This window comes from Macrobrachium rosenbergii, chromosome 27, assembly GCF_040412425.1.
Source record: "Macrobrachium rosenbergii isolate ZJJX-2024 chromosome 27, ASM4041242v1, whole genome shotgun sequence".
Lineage (NCBI taxonomy): Eukaryota > Metazoa > Arthropoda > Malacostraca > Decapoda > Palaemonidae > Macrobrachium > Macrobrachium rosenbergii.
The window spans coordinates 6,974,948-6,994,947 of record NC_089767.1 but is presented as its reverse complement, the minus strand read 5'-3'; the positions used below and the strand labels follow the sequence as shown (position 1 = coordinate 6,994,947).

Sequence of the window (20,000 nt, the reverse complement as noted above, 5' to 3'; positions counted from 1 at the left end):
ATGCTCTCGGACACATCGAGAGCCTTTGAATGCTATTGGTGACAGCGAGCGCTTTTGAATGTTCTCAGACACATCGAGGACGTATGAATGCTCTCGGACACACTGAGAGCCTTTGAATCCTCTCGGACACAGCGAGAGCCTTTGAATGTTCTCAGACACATCGAGAGCCTTTGAATGCTATTGGTGACAGCGAGCGCTTTTGAATGTTCTCAGACACACCGAGAGCCTTTGAATGCTCTCAGGCAAAGCAAGAATGTGTTCGAAAGCTCTCGCTGTGTCGGAGAGCATTCGAAAACAATAGCCAAAGAATGCCCTCGCATAAGGCCCTACGCAGGGGATGAAATGAAAAGGTTAAGTAAAGATGACAGCGTCTCACGATATTGCTTTTACAATTTACAGAGAGTTACTTTCCTTTATGGGACGCATGTCTTTAGAGACGAACGGTCCCACATAATTACTGGAATGTGATACGGGCCATAAAGAGATTCGTAAGTTAACGAAAGAAAATTGGTAGAGAAGTAGAACGTATATTATATTCCTAATCATTTGGAAAAATTTTGTACTATATGGCTAAATAGTATAATACATATATATACCTTTAGATGTTTCTTATATGAAACTTTTAATTTTTTAAAAAATTTCCTATTTAAATTTATAACGGCGTCAATGACTTAGATGCTGTGATGCCAGTTTTAGCAAATATAATAAATCAAAATTACAATGTAATAAAGAACAGCAAAGCATTATGTACGAATGACCCTTCATTTTCAAAATTAAGATATCTAATTATACTTCAATTAACATTTTTGACTTTGACTCCCATAAACGTCAGTATGATATGGAGAGAGAGAGAGAGAGAGAGAGAGAGAGAGAGAGAGAGAGAGAGAGAGAGAGAGAGAGAGAGAGAGAGAGAGAGAGAGAGAGAGATAAAACCACTTAATAACCATGTAATGGTTTTCACCAGGTTACAACTGAGCGAAATAAACCATTCCAGCCGACAAAATTCAGCAATCTCTGAGAACTACTTTTGCTTCGTAGCAACAAGTCGAAATTAAAGAAGAAGTGGGGAACAATAAACTGCTTAATTTTATTATTGTTGATGAATAATGATAATGTAAAGCTTCAATCACCTCAAAGTAAAGGATAAACAGCAAAAGAAACTGAATCAGTAGAAGGTATGATTAAATAAAGTGGAAAAAAATCATTATGAAAGTTAAGCCGTGAGAGTCCCGCTGGGGAATCCTCTGGACCCACAAATCACTGGAATATTTTGAAACTCCCAAAACAATAAAACTGATTCCAAGGAGTGTCGTTTTCCCCTCATTCCTGAGTGGGGTGGGGGTGGGGGCAGGGGATGGCTAAAGTATACCAAGAGGGGAGGTATATATATATATATATATATATATATATAATTATATATATATATATATATATATATATATATATATATATATATATACATATATATGTATATATATATATATACGTATCCATACCTGCTATGTGACAATTACTTGATATTCTTTAAGGATTTTAATATACTTCATATATTTCCTTACATGATTATACATATGAATGGTGTGAAATTATTCGTCAAACATGTATGTTTGCTAATATAACTGGTATGGAGTAATAGTAGTATTAATCTATACAAGTATGTATGTATGTATGCATGTGTGTGTATATATATATATAATATATATACATATATACATACAGTATATATGTATATATAGATTAATACAACCGTTATTCCATACAAGTTATATTAGCAAACATACATGTTTCATGAATAATTTCACATCATTCATATGTATAATTATGTACAGAAATATATGAAATATATATATATATATATATATATATATATATATATATAATGTATATATGTAAAGCTTTTGCAATTTTGCATTGATTAAGACTCGAGCAGCATTGATTACAATGTAAAAGGCCCTGTAGTGAACTCGCGTATAATATTCTTAAAAAAAAAAAGTGATAAAAAGTAACAAATAAAAGATAAAGAAAGAGAAGTACTCACCATTACGAAGATTCTCCTCCAGTGGAATCAGAATGGGAAGAACAACATTGATGGCCATGTCTGTGTCAAGCGAACTGACGCTCTTGTAAATATGAGAAGTATCTTTTTATCTTCATCAATTTTTGCCAAGGCTCCAGTACATAATTGTTCACTGCAGAGAGCTGAGTATGAGATTAAATAATAATCTTTACTTCCCTTTTATCTTCATCAATTTTTTCCCAAGGTTACAATCCTTAACTGTTTACTACAGAGAGCCGAGTGTCAGAAAACTATTCAGATATCTGAACGGCGGCCATTCGTCAAAGCACGCTAACAAACGAGCACAGACAGTTCTTAGAGAATCTGGAACGTTACCAGAATGTGTACACCTCATTCGGTTCCCCTTTGAACGATTACACTGTTCCGTGCACAAGGGCACATGGGCCTGCAGCCGACATGTGATCAAAGACAGCAGTCTCTTCAGAGGAGACAATGACTATGATGCCATTATATTTCCAGGCTTCTGTGTTCCAGATGTCCTCAGGGACGTGCACAAAATTCACACCTGAAAAGAAAAAGTCAACTGTGTTACACACAATCATTAGGTTTATATAGTTATTCCGTTTATAGAAGGTACAAGATTTCAGAAGAATCTGACACAATCAACAAAGATTTACTTATCTTCATTTAAAGAAAATATTTGACACAGGACATAATGATTTAGTTGCCTTGTGTTAATGAAAATACTCGTGGAAAAAAAAATTTAAAGTATCTGGCACAAGACAAAGATTTAGTTGTCTTGTGTTACTGAAAATACTATTGGAAAGCAATTTAAAAGAATCTGACACAAGACACCAAGGTTTTCTTGCCTTGTGTTTAAGAAAATACTATTAAAAAAAATTAAAAGAATCTGACACAAGAGAAAGATTTACTTGTTCTGTGTTAAAGAAAACATTCTACAATGACGAATGAAGAGAGAGAGTGGCATTGACTTTGAATCTATTACAACTGGCATAATCAGCATTTTTTTGTTTGTTTTGTAAAATGAATGTGGCAGTGGTGAGCTACAGGAGTAACAGAAGAAATAATCAAGCAATTTGTGAATCTGCAGGACTGCCAACTTGTCGGAAGCTGCAAAGTTTAGAACGATACATGGGAAGTGTGTAGCTACGTGCCAGTGAGAAGCTGCGTCAGATCTTTCACTAAACAAGACGAAGATACTTGATACTTTTTTTTGGCTTTTCTTGGTTGAAACAGAAGTGCTAAAGAAGTGAGACTTTTTAGAAATACCGGACGGGTGGCTTAAAGAAATGGTGTTGCAGCAGTGACATTATATAGAAAGAGCAGACAGGATACACTGAAGTCATCTAGAACACTGCAAGAGAGGTCTGAGACAATCCTCTGTACTGATCCTGGTGTTGGAACGAGGATGCGTCAGAGGCTTTGTCTGTTCGTCCGCACTTTTTCTCTCCGCCCTCAGATCTTAAAAACTACTGAGGCTTGAGAGCTGCAAATTGGTATTTTGATCATCCACCCTCCAATCATCACACATACCAAACTGCAGCCCTCTAACCTCAGTAGTTTTTATTTTATTTAAGGTTAAATTTAGCCATATTCGTGCTTCTGGCAACGATATAGGATAGGTCACCACCGGGCTGTGGTTAAAGTTTCATGGGCGGCGGTTCCTACAGCATTATACCAAGACCACCGAAAGATAGATCTATTTTCGGTGCCATTGATTATACGCTGTAGCGGCTGTACAGAAAAGTCGATTGCGCCGATGAAACTTAGGCGCATTTTTTGCTTATGGAATAAAACGCAAGCTTTAATCCAACGGATGTAAGGTAACAGGTACTCGAGTCTGTGTGATGAATGAAGTACTTTAGCAGATAATGGTTGTTGAGGGCACGCGCGACCATTCTAAAACATACATCTTTCGAACCAGGTAAAATTTGCATTCCTTTCAATTTCCTAGTTCTTTTCTAGTTAGAGACCATAATACAATATGGCATAAGATTACCATTTTATTTCTGCAGAGCATGTACCTTTTATTTCCAGTCAGTCGGTTATTTAAGGAAGTTAATTTTTTTTTTATAACAAACTGCCTCATATTGCTTTTGGCCTCATAAGTAAGAGGTCAGATCTTTAATTTCTCTCTTAGGTATCATAAAACAATGCATATATATGAAACTGTCTAAAACAAGGACTCGTGAAAGGTAAAGAGAAATAAGAAGTCTCCAATGTATACCATTGGAAAATAATTTAAAAGAATCTGACACAAGACATATTCTCTTGTGACATTTTCGACTAAGATCAGCGAATAATCGACTGAAAAGCAACACATTACATTCTACAAAATATTTAAGGAAAATCTCTCTCGCATAAAACAAGGACGCAAAAATCCTCTTAATTGCATCACACGTCCCAAGAATTCTTCTAATTCTCGGCGGCAAGTCCAAAGATTTTTATTCCCCCTCTTATTAAAGGTTGGTCTCCTTTGCGGAACAAAGCCTCCGAAACATGTGGCTGAGATCTGATCTAATTGCGAAAGTTTCCCGGGCTATGAGAGTGGGACTAAGTGAGGAAAAAAAATAAAGTAAATAAAAAGAAAGATAATTTCGTGATTGGGTGAGTTTTGCCGCGGACAAGGAGGAAGTGAATTTTATATTGCTTTAGCTTGGTGTAACTTCTTGTATCTTCCACTGGTCTTGTTTATACGCTTCTGAAATTTTCAAAGAAATGAATCAGGTCTCTGTAACATATCCTCCTTATAATCATAAACGTATGTGGCAAGTTTACAAATAACACGTAGGGAATATTCGAGTTCAACATGAGTAATTAGTGAAATTCTCTGTCGAATGAAAATCAAGTGTTTTATGGACATGTCAAAACGTTTGTAATATATATTTTCTTCGGAGAAAAGGATACAAAGATAACGAACACAAGATTGCTTCTCTTACTCATCCAATACCACAATTGTCCCGTGGCATATAAACATAAGAAGCGCTCGCTGGAAAAGGCTACAGACTTCCTTTGTATATTCTTCCTGATAAGCCAGTCATTATAATGTAACCAGGAAACAGTACTTCTCACGGGTAAAAAGAAATGAAATACCTTTCTGTGAATTGTAGATAAACCCTAGTTCAGATTCTCAATTTACAACAGCCTTTGAATCAAGAGTGAGCCATTTTTAGTTTTCTGGAAAAGAAAACTATTGTGACGGCTTTGTCTGTCCGTCTGCACTTTTACGTCCGCCCTCAGATCTTGAAAACCACTGAGGCTACAGGGCTGCAAATTGGTATGTTGGTCATCCACCCTCCAATCATCAAACATGTCAAATTGCAACCCTCTAGCCCCAGTAGTTTTTATTTTATTTAAAGTTAAAGCTAGCCATGATCGTACGTCTGGCACAGATATAGGTGCCAACAACACAGGGCCCCAACGGGCCGTGGCCGAAAGTTCCATGGGTCGCGGCTGAGTGTTTCATGGGCCGTGGCTGAGACTTTCATACGCTGTACAGAATACTCGATTGCGCCGAAAATGCGGCGCATTTTTTACTTGTTTTGACGCCAATCCTTAGCGACAATGAGGACAGTCCGCTGAATCATTAGGAACACCGGCGCTGCCTCTAGTGTCAATAAAACTTTGAAAGATTCTGCAGTGTTTTTGCTTCACTATTTTATGGAAGGCTTTCGGACGGTTTGGAATAAACTATGAAACAAGTGGAAAATGCGCCGAAGTGTCTTCGGTGCAATCGAGTTTTCTGTACAGCGTATAATGCTGTATGAAACTTTCAGCCACGGCCCATGAAACTCTTATCCGCGGCCCATAAAACCCAGCCACGGTCCGGCGGTGGCCTCAGACACTGCCCATGAAACGCAGCCACTGTCCGGTGGTGGCCTGTGTTGCTGGTACGTACAGCAGTGCCAAAAGTACGATTACGGCTAACTTTAACCTTTAATACAATAAAAACTACTTAGGCTAGAAGGCTGCAATTTGGTTGTTTGATGACTGGAGCGTGGATGATCAACACACCAATTTGCAGCCCTCTAGCCTCGGTAGTTTTTAAGATTTGAGGACGGACAAACAAAGCCGTCACAATGGTTTTCTTTTACAGAAAACTAAAATGTAAAAATGTCAATGGACTCTTACCATAAATACATTCGTCATTAAATCAAGGTGTTTGAATCGCTCTTTGAAGTGAAAAATTCTGCATCATTGAAGAATCAAGAACTAAAGAAAATAATGAGACAACAGACCACTTGTTAATTTTCCAATCCAGGAATTATGCGGTTTCTCGAAAGTAAAATATATATTTATAGATGGAAATGCATAATACTACCTACTAAATATACAGAGAAGAAGGAGGAGGAGGAGGAGGAGGAGGAGGAGGAGGAGGAGGAGGAGGAAGCTTGTCCTCTCAGCCACCTTTTCCCTAAACATAAGACACAGCAAGAGTGATAAGACTCTTAAAGACTTTGTCATGTTTTTACTAACCAACTTATAAGTCATATTCTCAATACCAAAATAATATCAACTTTCACTATCGTCACCGCTGAGTGACATGACTGGATGCACATTGTGTTTAATTTTTACGGATGCCGATTTATTTCCTCAAATTCTATTTTTTTAGTTTTCTGCAAAAGAAAACTATGGAGATGGCGATTTGTCTGTCCGTCCGCCCTCAGATCTTAAAGACTACTGAGGCTGGAGGGCTGCAAATTGGTATGTTGATCATCCACCCTCCAATCATCTAACTTACCAAATTGCAGCCCTATAGCCTCGGTAGTTTTGATTTTATTTAAGGTTAAAGTTAGCCATAATCGTGCTTCTGGCAACGATATAGGATAGGCCACCACCGGGAGCTGATTAAAGTTTCGTGGGCCGCGGCTCATACAGCATTATACAGACACCACCGAAAGATAGATCTATTTTCGGTGGCCTTGATTATACGCTGTAGCGGCTGTACAGAAAACTCGATTGCGCCTTTTTTTTTAACATATGAATCTACTGCTATTGGATACATATGAGTAACTTTTCATAGAAATAAATGAGTAAATAAATAAAATAAATAAAGAAATCACCGAATCTCTGTTGGGTTATTGCACATGAATGATTCTTGTGCTAGTGAAAAAATACTAGTATAACAACCGGTTTACGATTGTTTTTCGTCTGATTTGTTCAATTGTCTTTTTTCAGGATTACACACACAAAAAAAAATATATGAGTGGTCGTCATTAAATTTGATCATAGTGGGCCCGATAATTAGGAATAAGTGATTCGATTTTAGGGAGGGATGCATATCTGAGTAATATGAACCTTTCAGAATTGGCAAACGTTTCTGGTCGCCGAATGTTCTTTGTTCTGCATTTTTATATCTATTTGCTTTTGATTCCCTGTTAGTTTGAAAGCACTTTCAAATATGTCTCTAAAAAACGATGGAGAGAGAGAGAGAGAGAGAGAGAGAGAGAGAGAGAGAGAGAGAGAGAGAGAGAGAGAGAGAGAGGGGGTTTCGAATTGAAATTCATTTGATTTTTACTTCGCGAGGAACCGACAACCGATCTTTTATACCATTTGATAATCTGCCGCGATCCTTTCTACCAAACCTTTATTCAGCGAAGCACGATCGCCTTGGGAGAGCCTTTGGGTGGCCTTTGAGAGCCTTTTAAGAGCCTTTGGAAACCTTTGGGAGAACCTTTGGGAAGCCTTGGGAGAAGCTTTGGGAAGCCTTGGGAGAACTTTTGGGAAGCCTTGGGAAAGCCTTTGAGATGCCTTGGGAGAACCTTTGGGAAGCCTTTGGAGAGCCTTTGGGGAAGTCTTTGGGGAGCCTTTGCTCAACATCAGGTTGCGTTTAAAAGCGACTTCGCGATGGGGGAAGCCGGAGTTTACGAGTTCCTTTACGATCACCCGAATCCTGGCTAAATGGTTTCTCTACTTTGGTGGCCCCCAGCATTCCACACCCCCTCTCCCGAAAAACCGTGGCCAAGAGCTTTTATGCTTCCTTTGACCATTGCTTTCCTACTTACCAGAGAAGAAATGTATAAGCCGAATCTATACACAATTGCCCTATTTGGATTTACTGGAACTGAAACGACTTTCAGTGAGAAAGTCGGTAAATGCGCGGGCATTTTTGCTTGTCAGATTTCCTCTTCAGTGGACATTTCGGGACAAAGTTTCCTTATTTCTTATTATATTGAAAGCATTTTCCCTAATATGGTATGCAGTTTGCACTATGTTACGATACAGTTTAGTTCTGGAGCACAAAAATTCACACAGACATATGCAAGCACACAAATTATTCATATACACACACACACACACACACACACACACACACACATATATATATATATATATATATATATATATATATATATATATATATATATATATATATATATATATATATATATATATATATATATATATATGAATGAATTTTATCACATCACCGTGATTCATATACAAGCATTAAGCTACAATTGTCCTTTAATATCCTTGATGGCCTTGTGGTTTAAGGCGTCACTCTAGTCATGAGTTCTTGTTCTTCCGTGGTTCGAGCCCGCGAGACGACGAACTTATTATCAACTAAAAAATTCCCCTTCGGGTAACATTTATGAAAATACATTATTTCCGAGGTAGAGCGAATTGGATATTAAAGGACGTTTGTACTTTAATGCTTATATATATATATATATATATATATATATATATATATATATATATATATATATATATATATATAGTTGCATATAGCAATTCCTTTCAGGGATGGCTGCAGTGCAAAAGAAAAAAAACCAAACGATAGTCATTGCAACTTTCTTCTTCTAATTACTGAATTACAGATAACTTCCAAGACGTTAACTAACGTACAAATATGTACACAGAAGACTCACCAGCGTGGCATCGAGGCTCCTACACATACTGCACCATTCAGCTCCATCTGGCAAATATTCACCAGTTTCTTCACATGACCAAACCATTACAAAACGGTGGTAATTCCTTTCACTTTCATAAACTTCTTTAAAAATTCTTTATGAATTTTCAGGATCAGAGGTCGTGCCCCAGATTTTGTTATTACTAAAACAACTCGTTCACCAGTTTCTTCACATGACCAAACCATCTCAAAATGGTGATAACACTTTTCACTTTCAAAAAAATTTTGATAATTTCTTGTTATGAATTTTCAGGATCAAAAGTCATGCCGTGGATTGTGATATTACTAAACAACTCATTCACCAGTTTCTTCACATGATCAAACCATCTCAGAACGGTGATAACTCCTTTCACATTCATAAACTTTTTAAAAAATTTATGAATTTTTCAAAATTTCTTTTTATGAATTTTCAGGATCAAAGGTCGTGCCGTGGATTTTGATAAACTGAGCAAATTTAAGCCTTCAGAAGAATGAACGCATGACCAAAAGGTGATAAAAGACATCAGTGTACATCAGCCCTAATTCAGAGAATTAATCTCCTATGGAAAAGATCCACACAGTATTTAATGGCAGTGGCGTCGCTATGGGGGGCCGGGCTCCCCCACTTTGAAATTCAATTTATAGCTAAACTTTAACCCTTACAGTATTTGATGCATTTGCATATAGTAAGAGCTGAAAATTAATTGAAAATTAAGCACTATAATCTCAAATACAGGTTTGCTGATCACTAATTCTATCAGTTTCCTTCGCTCACATAGATATATACATTCGAGAAGAGTATATTTTACAAATTACAGAACTGGCACATTAGTTTTCTGTAATTTTCCTTAGCACCCCCCAAAAAACATCTTGGCCCCACCTAGGCCGCCCCCCACTGATGGAATGCCAGCTACGCCACTGTTTAATGATACAAAAATACAGGAACAACCGCGGAATTAAGAAATGCAGATGGAATCTTTGAAGATAATTTTACATAAAATTAGAGTGGAATTTATGGTTTTTTTTTATTACAGCTTCATTATGATTCCAAAAAACGTGCGGAACTCGATTTCCATACGGACGCGAGTTCCAAAAATTGGATTTTCTCGAATAATGAGATTTTCTCGTTGCGGCGAAAAGTTTCTCCCTTCGCTAAAGCTGAAACAGATTCATCCTCACCATCGCTACATACTGTTTCAGCAGTTGCATATATTTCAGCCTGATTATATATATATATATAATATATAAAATATATACATATTTAAATGTATGTATATATTTCAGTTAAGTATATACATATATATACAATCTATGGGTCATTTTCACCAGGTATAAAGTGGCTTTTCTTTAGCAAGCTTCCCCGATGTTAAAAACTTGACTCTTCCTGTTCAGAGCTAATATTTTCCATTCTTTCTACATAGCCAAACCATTTCAAATCCCTCTAGCCCAGACATTCATCTGCGCGTGCGCGAAGGGCTGGAGAAGTTGTGGGTACACTTTATAGTTACTAGAAGTGTGTGTTTGTGCGGAAATGGGACATTTACAGATTTATCACTCTCAAGTTCTCTCTATAAAAATAGTTGCGAGTCAGCAAGTGCATTAACTGGGAAAATGTCTGGTAAAAACGACATTAAAACTAATCATGAAATTAGTCAAGATATCAACTGTTCGCTGCTATGATGCGCACACACACACACACACACACACACACACACACACACACACACAGAGAGAGAGAGAGAGAGAGAGAGAGTTGCTATACTGCATAGAGTTCACTACTATATTGCAGAGAGAGAGAGAGAGAGAGAGAGAGAGAGAGAGAGAGAGAGAGAGAGAGAGAGAGAGAAAGCTGATATATTGCATAGAGAAAATTCACTGCTATACTGCACACGCACGCACACATATACACACACACACACGCAGAGAGAGAGAGAGAGAGAGAGAGAGAGAGAGAGAGAGAGAGAGAGAGAGAGAAGATAAAATCCTCTTTACCCTTCTCACTTTGTTTACTTCCTGCGCAAATTCTGCAACTGCAAGGATCTGTGACTTGTTTATAGGATACTCCTCTTATATTGACAGAGCCTGTGGTCTTAAGTTCGGCTTCTTACGAGAGGCAGCGCCTCTGTTTATTCTTTTTTACAGCCTCAATGTTTCCTCCCCTTTAGGCAAAAATTGCTGGGTGGTATTTTTTATATGCAGAATCGGAAAAGATTAGAAGGTGAAATTTGAAGAAACAAAAACGAATTTTTAGGTATTACAGTATTAGTCGGGGTTTCGTTGTGATTCTTTTTTTATATTATATAAAAAAATATTAATGCTATAACCTTAATTTTTTTCCAGGCAGTTTAGTGGGATCACTGACGTGCCAACCGATTGAAATAATATTTTCTTTACTTTTAATCATTAGATTTTCTCGATAAAATAAGACTTGGGGCTTGAATACTTCATAATAACTTGTGAAATCGTTACTCTGAACACAACTTTTGAAATTTATCATTATTATTATTATTTCTTGTAGATTCCATAACAATTTATGAAATCATTACTTTGAACACAACTTTTGAAATTATTATTATTATTATTATTATTATTATTATTATTATTATTATTATTCAGAAGATGAACCCTATTTATATGGAACAAGCCCAGCACAGGGGTCACTGACTTGAAATTCAAGCTTCCAAAGAATATTATGGCGTTCATTCGAAAGAAGTAACCAGGGGGTAGAGGAAAATAAATCAACAAGTTAATAAACAGATGAAATTACGAAATGTATGCTATAAGTTTGATGTAGCAATTAAAACAAAATCGAAAAATGTTGTCAGAAAAATTCCCAGAATCAAGTCTCGAAAGAAAACCACCATAGACTTTAACAAATTTTTTTGCATGGCAGTTATTTATATAAAGGGAGAAGATCTCGTGATAAAGGCAGATACATAACATAGATATAAATGACAAGTCTTACACGGCGGCGGTGATTCAAGATCCGCGGCTGTGGTCGTAAAATCTGTGGGAACTCCCACGCGTGAGAACGCCAGCCATCACGGCGATTCTTGAGGCGAGCTGGAAGCTAGGTTCCCGGCAAGAGGGCTGAGTAAAAATGGCAGCCAAGGTTCGTGTAACGATTTATTTCATATGCCTCTCATTCCTTAAGGTTTAGGAAATAAGAGTTTGATTTTTAAGATGGGTCCCTTTTAGGGTACAGATATAGACCATTCTAGTGTTCAGACAGGGTTTGTTATTAAAATATGTTCTAAGATAATTTTTATTAGAAATATAATAACTAAATTTGATAATAGTCCATTCAGAGTATAAGTAAACTTCGGTTATGCTGCATCAAGCTAAGATGAACATTCCAAATTAAGCTAATTTTAGTTCTCGACGAGACGTTGTCTATTTAGACGAAAGACACTGTATTACATAATGTGAAAGTTTCAAGACTCCAGTAATGATTGGATTAGCATAAGAGAATAAGATTCTGGAAATAAGCTGCATAAACTAAGCCATAAATTTAAATGGCAGAGGAAACACATCTTAGTTGGCATAAATTTTTGATAACCTGAGGGGGTAATGCCGTCAGTGCACCTCACGCGGTGCACTGTAGGCATTACTTGAGGTTCTTTGCAATGTCCCTTCGGCCCCTAGCTGCAACCCCTTTCATTCCTTTTACTGTACCTCCATTCATAATTTCTGTCTTCCATCTTGCTATCCACCTTCTCCTAACAATTGTTTCATAGTGCAACTGCTTTGAGGTTTATCTCCTGTTCCACCTTTCAAACCTCCTTTCCTCTCAATTTCCCTATCAGCGCTGAATGACCTCAAAGGTTCCACCGCTTGGCCTTTGGCCTAAATTTTATATTCCTTTCCATTCCACACATGAATCACAGAGAACGGACCATATGAGAACGGAATATTAGTTTAGCCTAGAATGTAGATGTTTGTGGTATGATACTGCAAAGAATGATCTAATTATCATACGATCACACATAATACTCCCGTCTGGTGGAGACTTGGCACTGGAATGCTGGCAGAACTTTCATGGTTATAAAAACCATTAGTGCTAATGATATGCATAAAAGCACGAACACTGGGGGGGGGGGAGAGAAAGCCCGTCTATATAAAATTTCCTCTCATTTAATTTTCCTTGAATGTTCAGTGATTTTCGTCAAGCTTGGGGAAATATATATATTAAAGGTTGTTATTATTATTATTATTATTATTATTATTATTATTATTTCAGTAGATGAAACCTATTCGCATGGCGCAAGGACACCAAAGGGGCCACTGACTTGAAATTCAAGCTTCCAAAGAATGTTGGTTTCAACCTCCCACCGCAGCAGACACCTCCACACTGCGGCAGTAACTGATCATGATACCGAGCCAGTGATTTTTCATAGGCCCGGGGAGACGCGAACCAGCGACATCTGAGTGGCATGCCACGACACCAACCGCTATACCAGTGGACCAGTAATGCGTCTGACTATAAATTTTTTAGGTTTTAACTGGCTTCCAGGTTCCATCAACAGATTTGCTTGTCAACACATTTCCACACTGGAAGCAGACATTCTCTCTCTCTCTCTCTCTCTCTCTCTCTCTCTCTCTCTCTCTCTCTCTCTCTCTCTCTCTCTCTCTCTCTCTCTCCTTGCTTGTGTGCGTGCGTGTAAAGCGTGCCCGTATAACTGCAAATACTATTAGATATATTTTTAGAGAATGTTTGTGCTCAGGTAAAATTTAAGGACAAAAATATACTGATCATAAGAATGCTTTTCATTAATCCAGTTCTTAGAGCAAGAAATTGATCTCCAATTAAAATTTTGCAGGTTTTAAGTACCTTTAAATAATCTTTTATTAAAATTTTATAAAGTTATAGCCTTTTGCGACTTTCGTGTCCCTTTCACTGAAACTTAACTCCCAGTAAAAAAAAAGGAATTACTTTAAATATGTGTCATTACCATTATATACATTTTATGTGGAGAAGAGTTTCTGAAAAATCATTACTTCCTCTCGCTTATCCGCCTCTAGGAAGCGCCTACAGTATTCTGTGTTGAATACATAATTCATAAGAAAAATTTTGCCAATTCCCAACCGGTCTTACAGCTTAATGCGATAAATATTTTTAAACAAAATGTTTACGCCTTCATTCAGACCCTTTTTATTACAATAAAACTGTAATCCACTAGAAAGGGATTTACGGAAAATTCTCTGTCACTGGTTTTATGAGAGACGCAAATGGACATGTTTTCCATTAGACGCACTACTCTTATTTTTTCTAGAACAGCTGATCTTAACCAAGGACAGTTTCTTACACTAGGGGCTATCCTATCCGAAAGAGATATGTATTCCGTCCTGTTCGACATCTGGGCTACTCAAAAAACGAAAACGTTTTCAAATATTTGACGTAAGTTGCTGCATTCACGAAATAAGCAGAGAGTGAAAACGCATGAAATTTCATGAGCTAATTTTTCCCCGGAAATAAAAGTAAATTACTTCAGCATCTTTCACCAGGAATTTAGTCAGGCAAAGCAAAACACGACCTCCCCAGCCTTTGTCCCCTGAGAAAAGCAACGCATGAAAGGCAAGGCCAGAGTTCCATTTCATTCTCAAAGAGACGAAGTCAATTTCCAGAAAATAACAGAGAGGGCATTCGGCTGAACGCTCAACTGCGAAACTTTCAGAGAGGTAGGAAAGACACTTGGTTTTTTTTTAAAAAACTCTGAGGCCAGGCAGAAACGCCACAATTGTTGGAGGCCTTGAGCTGTGAAAAATTGCACGCGAAAAGTCTACTGGTATGAAAGAAACATGAGAGGGAGGGATATATATATATATATATATATATATATATATATATATATATATATATATATATATATATATATATATATATATATATATATATATATATATATATATATATATATATATATATATATATATATATAAATGCAGGTTCATACAAGGAGGAGAAAATGAAAAACTAATTACTGAGTACTTTCGTGTAACTGCTACATATTTTCAAGGTACAGTTAACACAGTAAGAGGATTTTTGTACATAAGAAAACTTTACATAAAAAAAAAGAAAATCACTTAAAAGCAAAACAGCAATTAGAATAACTAAGAGCAAAACAATCTTACAAGTCCATGCCTACTACAAACAAGCTAAATTGTCAACACTTCAAAACCAAACAGCAAAACTGGTAGTTAAAAACATGTGCCCAACTAATCCTTGTGATTACAGTAGAAGTATAAACATCACTCTTAAGGTCTGACAGTTATTCGCGAAATATATGCACACAATTGCTTAACAATTTCTTCAATAATAAAACAATATTGTATACAGTATTCCTTGCTAAGAATGTAAAAAGATTTATATTAGTCAAACATCAAAAGGACTAAAAGTAAGATGCTCCAACACAAATATGCCATTTCAAGAGACTTAACAAATAATTGCATTGCGGATCACTAGCTTAAGACAGGCCATGCGATTAACCGGGATAAGTCATCGATAATCTACAAGGTCAACGACCATAGGAAAAGGAATCTGCTGGAGATGGTGTTTATTAAAGCCACGGGCACCAGGAGTGTTAATCTCCACCCTGGATCATCCCTTGATCCTTTGTCCCTGTCTTTTTTGTTTAAAGAACATTCTGCCCAGATTAACAATCTGTAACCCTGCCGCCATTCTGGTTTTGTACACAAAGCTCTGTCCAACTTCTTTTGTATCCAGTGTGAACTTGAAAATGTAGAATAAACTATGAAAGTACTTGTTCAAAGTCCGGTTTTCATTCACCTTCCTACATACATACACACACACACACACACACACACACACACACACACATATATATATATATATATATATATATATATATATATATATATATATATATATATATATATATATATATATATATATATATATATATATATATATATATATATAATATATATATATATATAAGCTCCGTACAGCTTTTACTTTAGAAGCGTTTCACGGGTATAAATTCGACTGACAGGTTACCATATAACTTGAAAACCTCTGCCCATAACCTGCAGTTTTATTGCGAAGGTGACTTGAAATCCTACGTTCGCTTTGCATTAATGAATACTTTATCGTAATAGCCCCTTTCCGTAAACTTCGGAACTAAAATTTCTTGGGGTGCATGGACCATCACCATTGACATTCAATGGGTCATTACTTCAATCTTTTACACACACACACACACATCTCTCTATCTCCCTCTCTCTCCACCAAAAGCCGCATTGTTGATTCAAGCACGTAGCTGTTTCGTCTAGGAAAATACTTCGCTTCGGAATTAAGATAAAATTGCCTCCGTGGACAGGTATAACAGGAGAGAGAGAGAGAGAGAGAGAGAGAGAGAGAGAGAGAGAGAGAGAGAGAGAGAGAGAGAGAGAGAGAGAGAGAGAGACTTTAAGGAAAAAAAAAAACTTTTTAAAACACGCTTTTATTAAAATGTAATAAAAAATTTTTTTTTAAAAAACTATTTTTTATTTCTAGTTCATTTCAATAAAAGCGTGTTTAAAAATTTCTTGTTTATATTTTTTTATTTTATACTTTTTAGTTTTGACAGAAACTGAAACGTGAAATTGAACGTGATATACTGTCGACACAAAGGTCTGAAAAATCCATACAGTTATTAACTTATTCTACAGAGTCAAAGAAGGTATGAAAAATCCGAAGATTTTCGTACAAATCCTAAGATACTGGGAAAGGTCACTGAAGGGTAACTAGAGGTCACTGCTGACCTACTGATCATGTAAGGTTGTATAGTCACCGGGATTGAGTAACCATGCAGAATTTCAAGTCCGTCAGGCGAAGGGAACAGGTTGAATATTGAGTTACAAGATTTGACCCAAACAGACAAAAAAGCAAGCTAAATAAAAGGGTATAAAAAATAAAAGTCCCAAATTCAATGTGAGTCTATTCTTTGCCTGGCCATTTCCACGAAAATATTTCTCGTACAAAGCGAAAGCATCAATCTACCCAAGGGCTGGAAGGCAGTGGAATACTTTGTCCTTTCATCACTTCGTTAGCATAAAAGGCAGCAAATAAAAGTTGATCCCTGGAAATATTCGGTTAAAGCTACTCGTACCAGCCTCCTTTATGCAAATGCAGTATCTCTCTCTCTCTCTCTCTCTCTCTCTCTCTCTCTCTCTCTCTCTCTCTCTCTCTCTCTCTCTCAACAATTTATCAAAATTGGAAAGCCTTGCTAAAGATGAAACTTTTTGAGGCAAATATTTCAAAAATTTTTCAAATGATCCGAAACCCATCGACAAATTGTATTAAATTGAACTTAAGAGATTAAACATGTCAATCAGTGTACATATATATTATTACAACTCATTCCTTTTACCCGTACACATTTTTTCAAACAGTTCACCTCAAAGAGTATCAAATTTTCGGAATTAAGTAACAGAAGGAGCAGCAGCGTGATACCTGAGACTTTTGACTGAAAGTAGGCACAAGAAAAAAATTAATAGAAAATATGGTATTAGGGGCTTGAAAACTAAGTGAATAATTCTATCAAGGAAATGTTGAAGGTCACTACAGCCATCTCTATGTGACATAAATATTTCTCGCGCATAGAGTATACCTCAAACTGCATAATCCCTCAAAATAAAAGCGATGATAGAAAAAACAACGAACTTACTTTCCTGATAAAAGGATTACCTGAAAAAAAAGCCATCAAATCGTTTCACTTAGGAAAAAAACTAGCATTTCGTTTCAGTAATATAAAACGAGTATGCGGTTGAAAAGTGCAATACGATTGCATATATAAAATCAAATATTCAGTAGAAAATAACTGCAACTTGTTTTCCGTTAGTAAAATGACTGGTAACAACTCTCCACCCCCCACCAAATATAAAAACAAAACATCACTCTGCATCGCTAAATAAAAGGGCAGTTACGCATTCATGAAAAAAACATAAGTTCGATCACTAAATAAAAAGGACCACCGTTCTCTCTCTCTCTCTCTCTCTCTCTACACACACACACACACACACACACACACACACACACACACACACACACACACATATATATATATATATATATATATATATATATATATATATGCACACTACATATACAGACATTACACACAGTTGGGGAAAACACGCTGGTCTGAAAGCAGTTAGCCTGCCCAGATAATTCCTTGGGTACAGTTGTACTCAGGTTCCAACTTCTTTCATGACTTGTGTGGCCTGGTTGGCAGCGCTCTGGTCTTTCATTTGAAAGACCTGGATTCGATCCTGATGTGAGTTAGAAACACACACACACACACAAATATATATGTATATGTATATATATATATATATATATATATATATATATATATATATAAACGACATAAAAACTATACATACAATAGCGCAATCCTTTCCAGCTCTTGAATAAAGACCAAAATGCCACTACACGCTGAGGTCACTGGCATGAGAGGGGCACTGAATAACGCTGCCTGGTGCTTACCGGAGGCAACAGCGAATATTCAGCAGACCCTGACACACTTCTTCGATCCCTGTTCGTTCCAAGCGGCTGTTTGGTTCACATTCCATCATGACGGACAATGTATTTCAGGGCCAAACTGTTCCATCACCTTCCAAGAAACAATATTTTGATGGGACGCTAAACCAGGCAGTAACCTTGTAAGGTTAGATTACCTTAAGAAATACTGGTCAGAAAAGAGAAATGAAGATCAATAGGATTAAGTAGAGGGTGTTGCAAGCTTTATGGAGATAATGAAAGAATAAGATAACCGCCACAGGTTTGACAATGCAAGATTTTACAATCTACTCTTCGACCAAACGCTATGCAAGTGAACTGATTTCCAAGAAATGCCGTCAGTGCGCCTCATGCGGTGCACTGCAAGCATTACTTAAGGCTCTTTGCAGCGTGCCCTCGGTCCCTAGCCGCAACTCCTTTCGCTCCTTTTACTGTACCTCCTTTCATATTCTCTTTCTTCCAAACTTACTTTCCACCCTCTCCTAACAATTAATACATGGTGCAGTTGCGAGGTTTTCCTCCTGTTACACCTTTCAAACCTTTTACTGTCAATTTCCCTTTCAGCGCTGAATGACCTCATAGGTCCCAGTGCTTGGCCTTTCGCATAAATTCTATATTCAATTCAATTTAGGAAACAAATCGTCAACATAACTCAACACCCTAGCTCATTTCTATGAGTAATTAAACAGGTTTCTTTAATTATCCAGTAATTTTTAAATACCATTGTTTTTTCACTTTTTTCAATAAAACAAAATATACAATTTAGGCCAAGGGCCAAGCGCTGGGACCTATGAGGTCATTCAGCACTGAGAGGAAAACAGAGCAGAAAGTTTGAAAGGTGTAACAGGAGGAAAACCTCAAAGCAGTTGCACTATGAAACAATTGTTAGGAGAGGGTGGTTAAGTTAAGTATAGTTTAGTTTTACCAGACCACTGAGCTGATTAACAGCTCTCCTTGGGCTGGCCCGAAGGATTAGACTTATTTTACGTGGCTAAGAACCAATTGGTTACTTAGCAACGGGACCTACAGCTTATTGTGGAATCCGCACCACATTATAGCGAGAAATGAATTTCTATCACCAGAAATAAATTCCTCTAACTCTTCATCAGCCGGTCAGTGGAATTGAACTTCGGTCCATCGAGTGACAGTCTGAAGCTCAACAGACTCAGCCAACGAAGGGAGAGGGTGGTAAGATGGAAGGAAGAGAATATGAATGGAGGTACAGTAAAAGGAATGAAAGGGGTTGCATCTAGGGACCGAATCGACGCTGCAAAGAACCTTCAGTAATGCCTACAGTGCACCGCGTGAGGTGCACTGACAACACTACCCCCTTACAGGGATTCTTTCACTTTTTTATTCCTTAAGAGCGCAGAACCATCATGAACATTTAACGACGTGGTGGCAAAGCCTATTAAAATAATTCTATTAAATTCACGGATTAACAAAAAATGAGAATCGTGTCATTCTGGGAAAAAAATTCCGCAGACCGCAATGGCGCACAGCGCATTCCGCTTTCGTTCCATTTAAATTCATCGGTTAAATCG

At 37.1% G+C, this 20,000-nt stretch overlaps 1 protein-coding gene across 1 annotated transcript in view; it reads right to left on the bottom strand.

The window, feature by feature from the left end:
* LOC136853386 (putative neural-cadherin 2) overlaps positions 1-20,000 on the bottom strand; it is a 451,957-nt gene that overhangs the window by 159,551 nt on the left and 272,406 nt on the right. The window contains exon 6 of the mRNA XM_067128834.1: positions 2,039-2,582. Coding sequence (XP_066984935.1) covers positions 2,039-2,096 — 58 coding nt within the window. The 5' untranslated portion in view covers positions 2,097-2,582. The remainder of the gene's footprint in view (positions 1-2,038; positions 2,583-20,000) is intronic.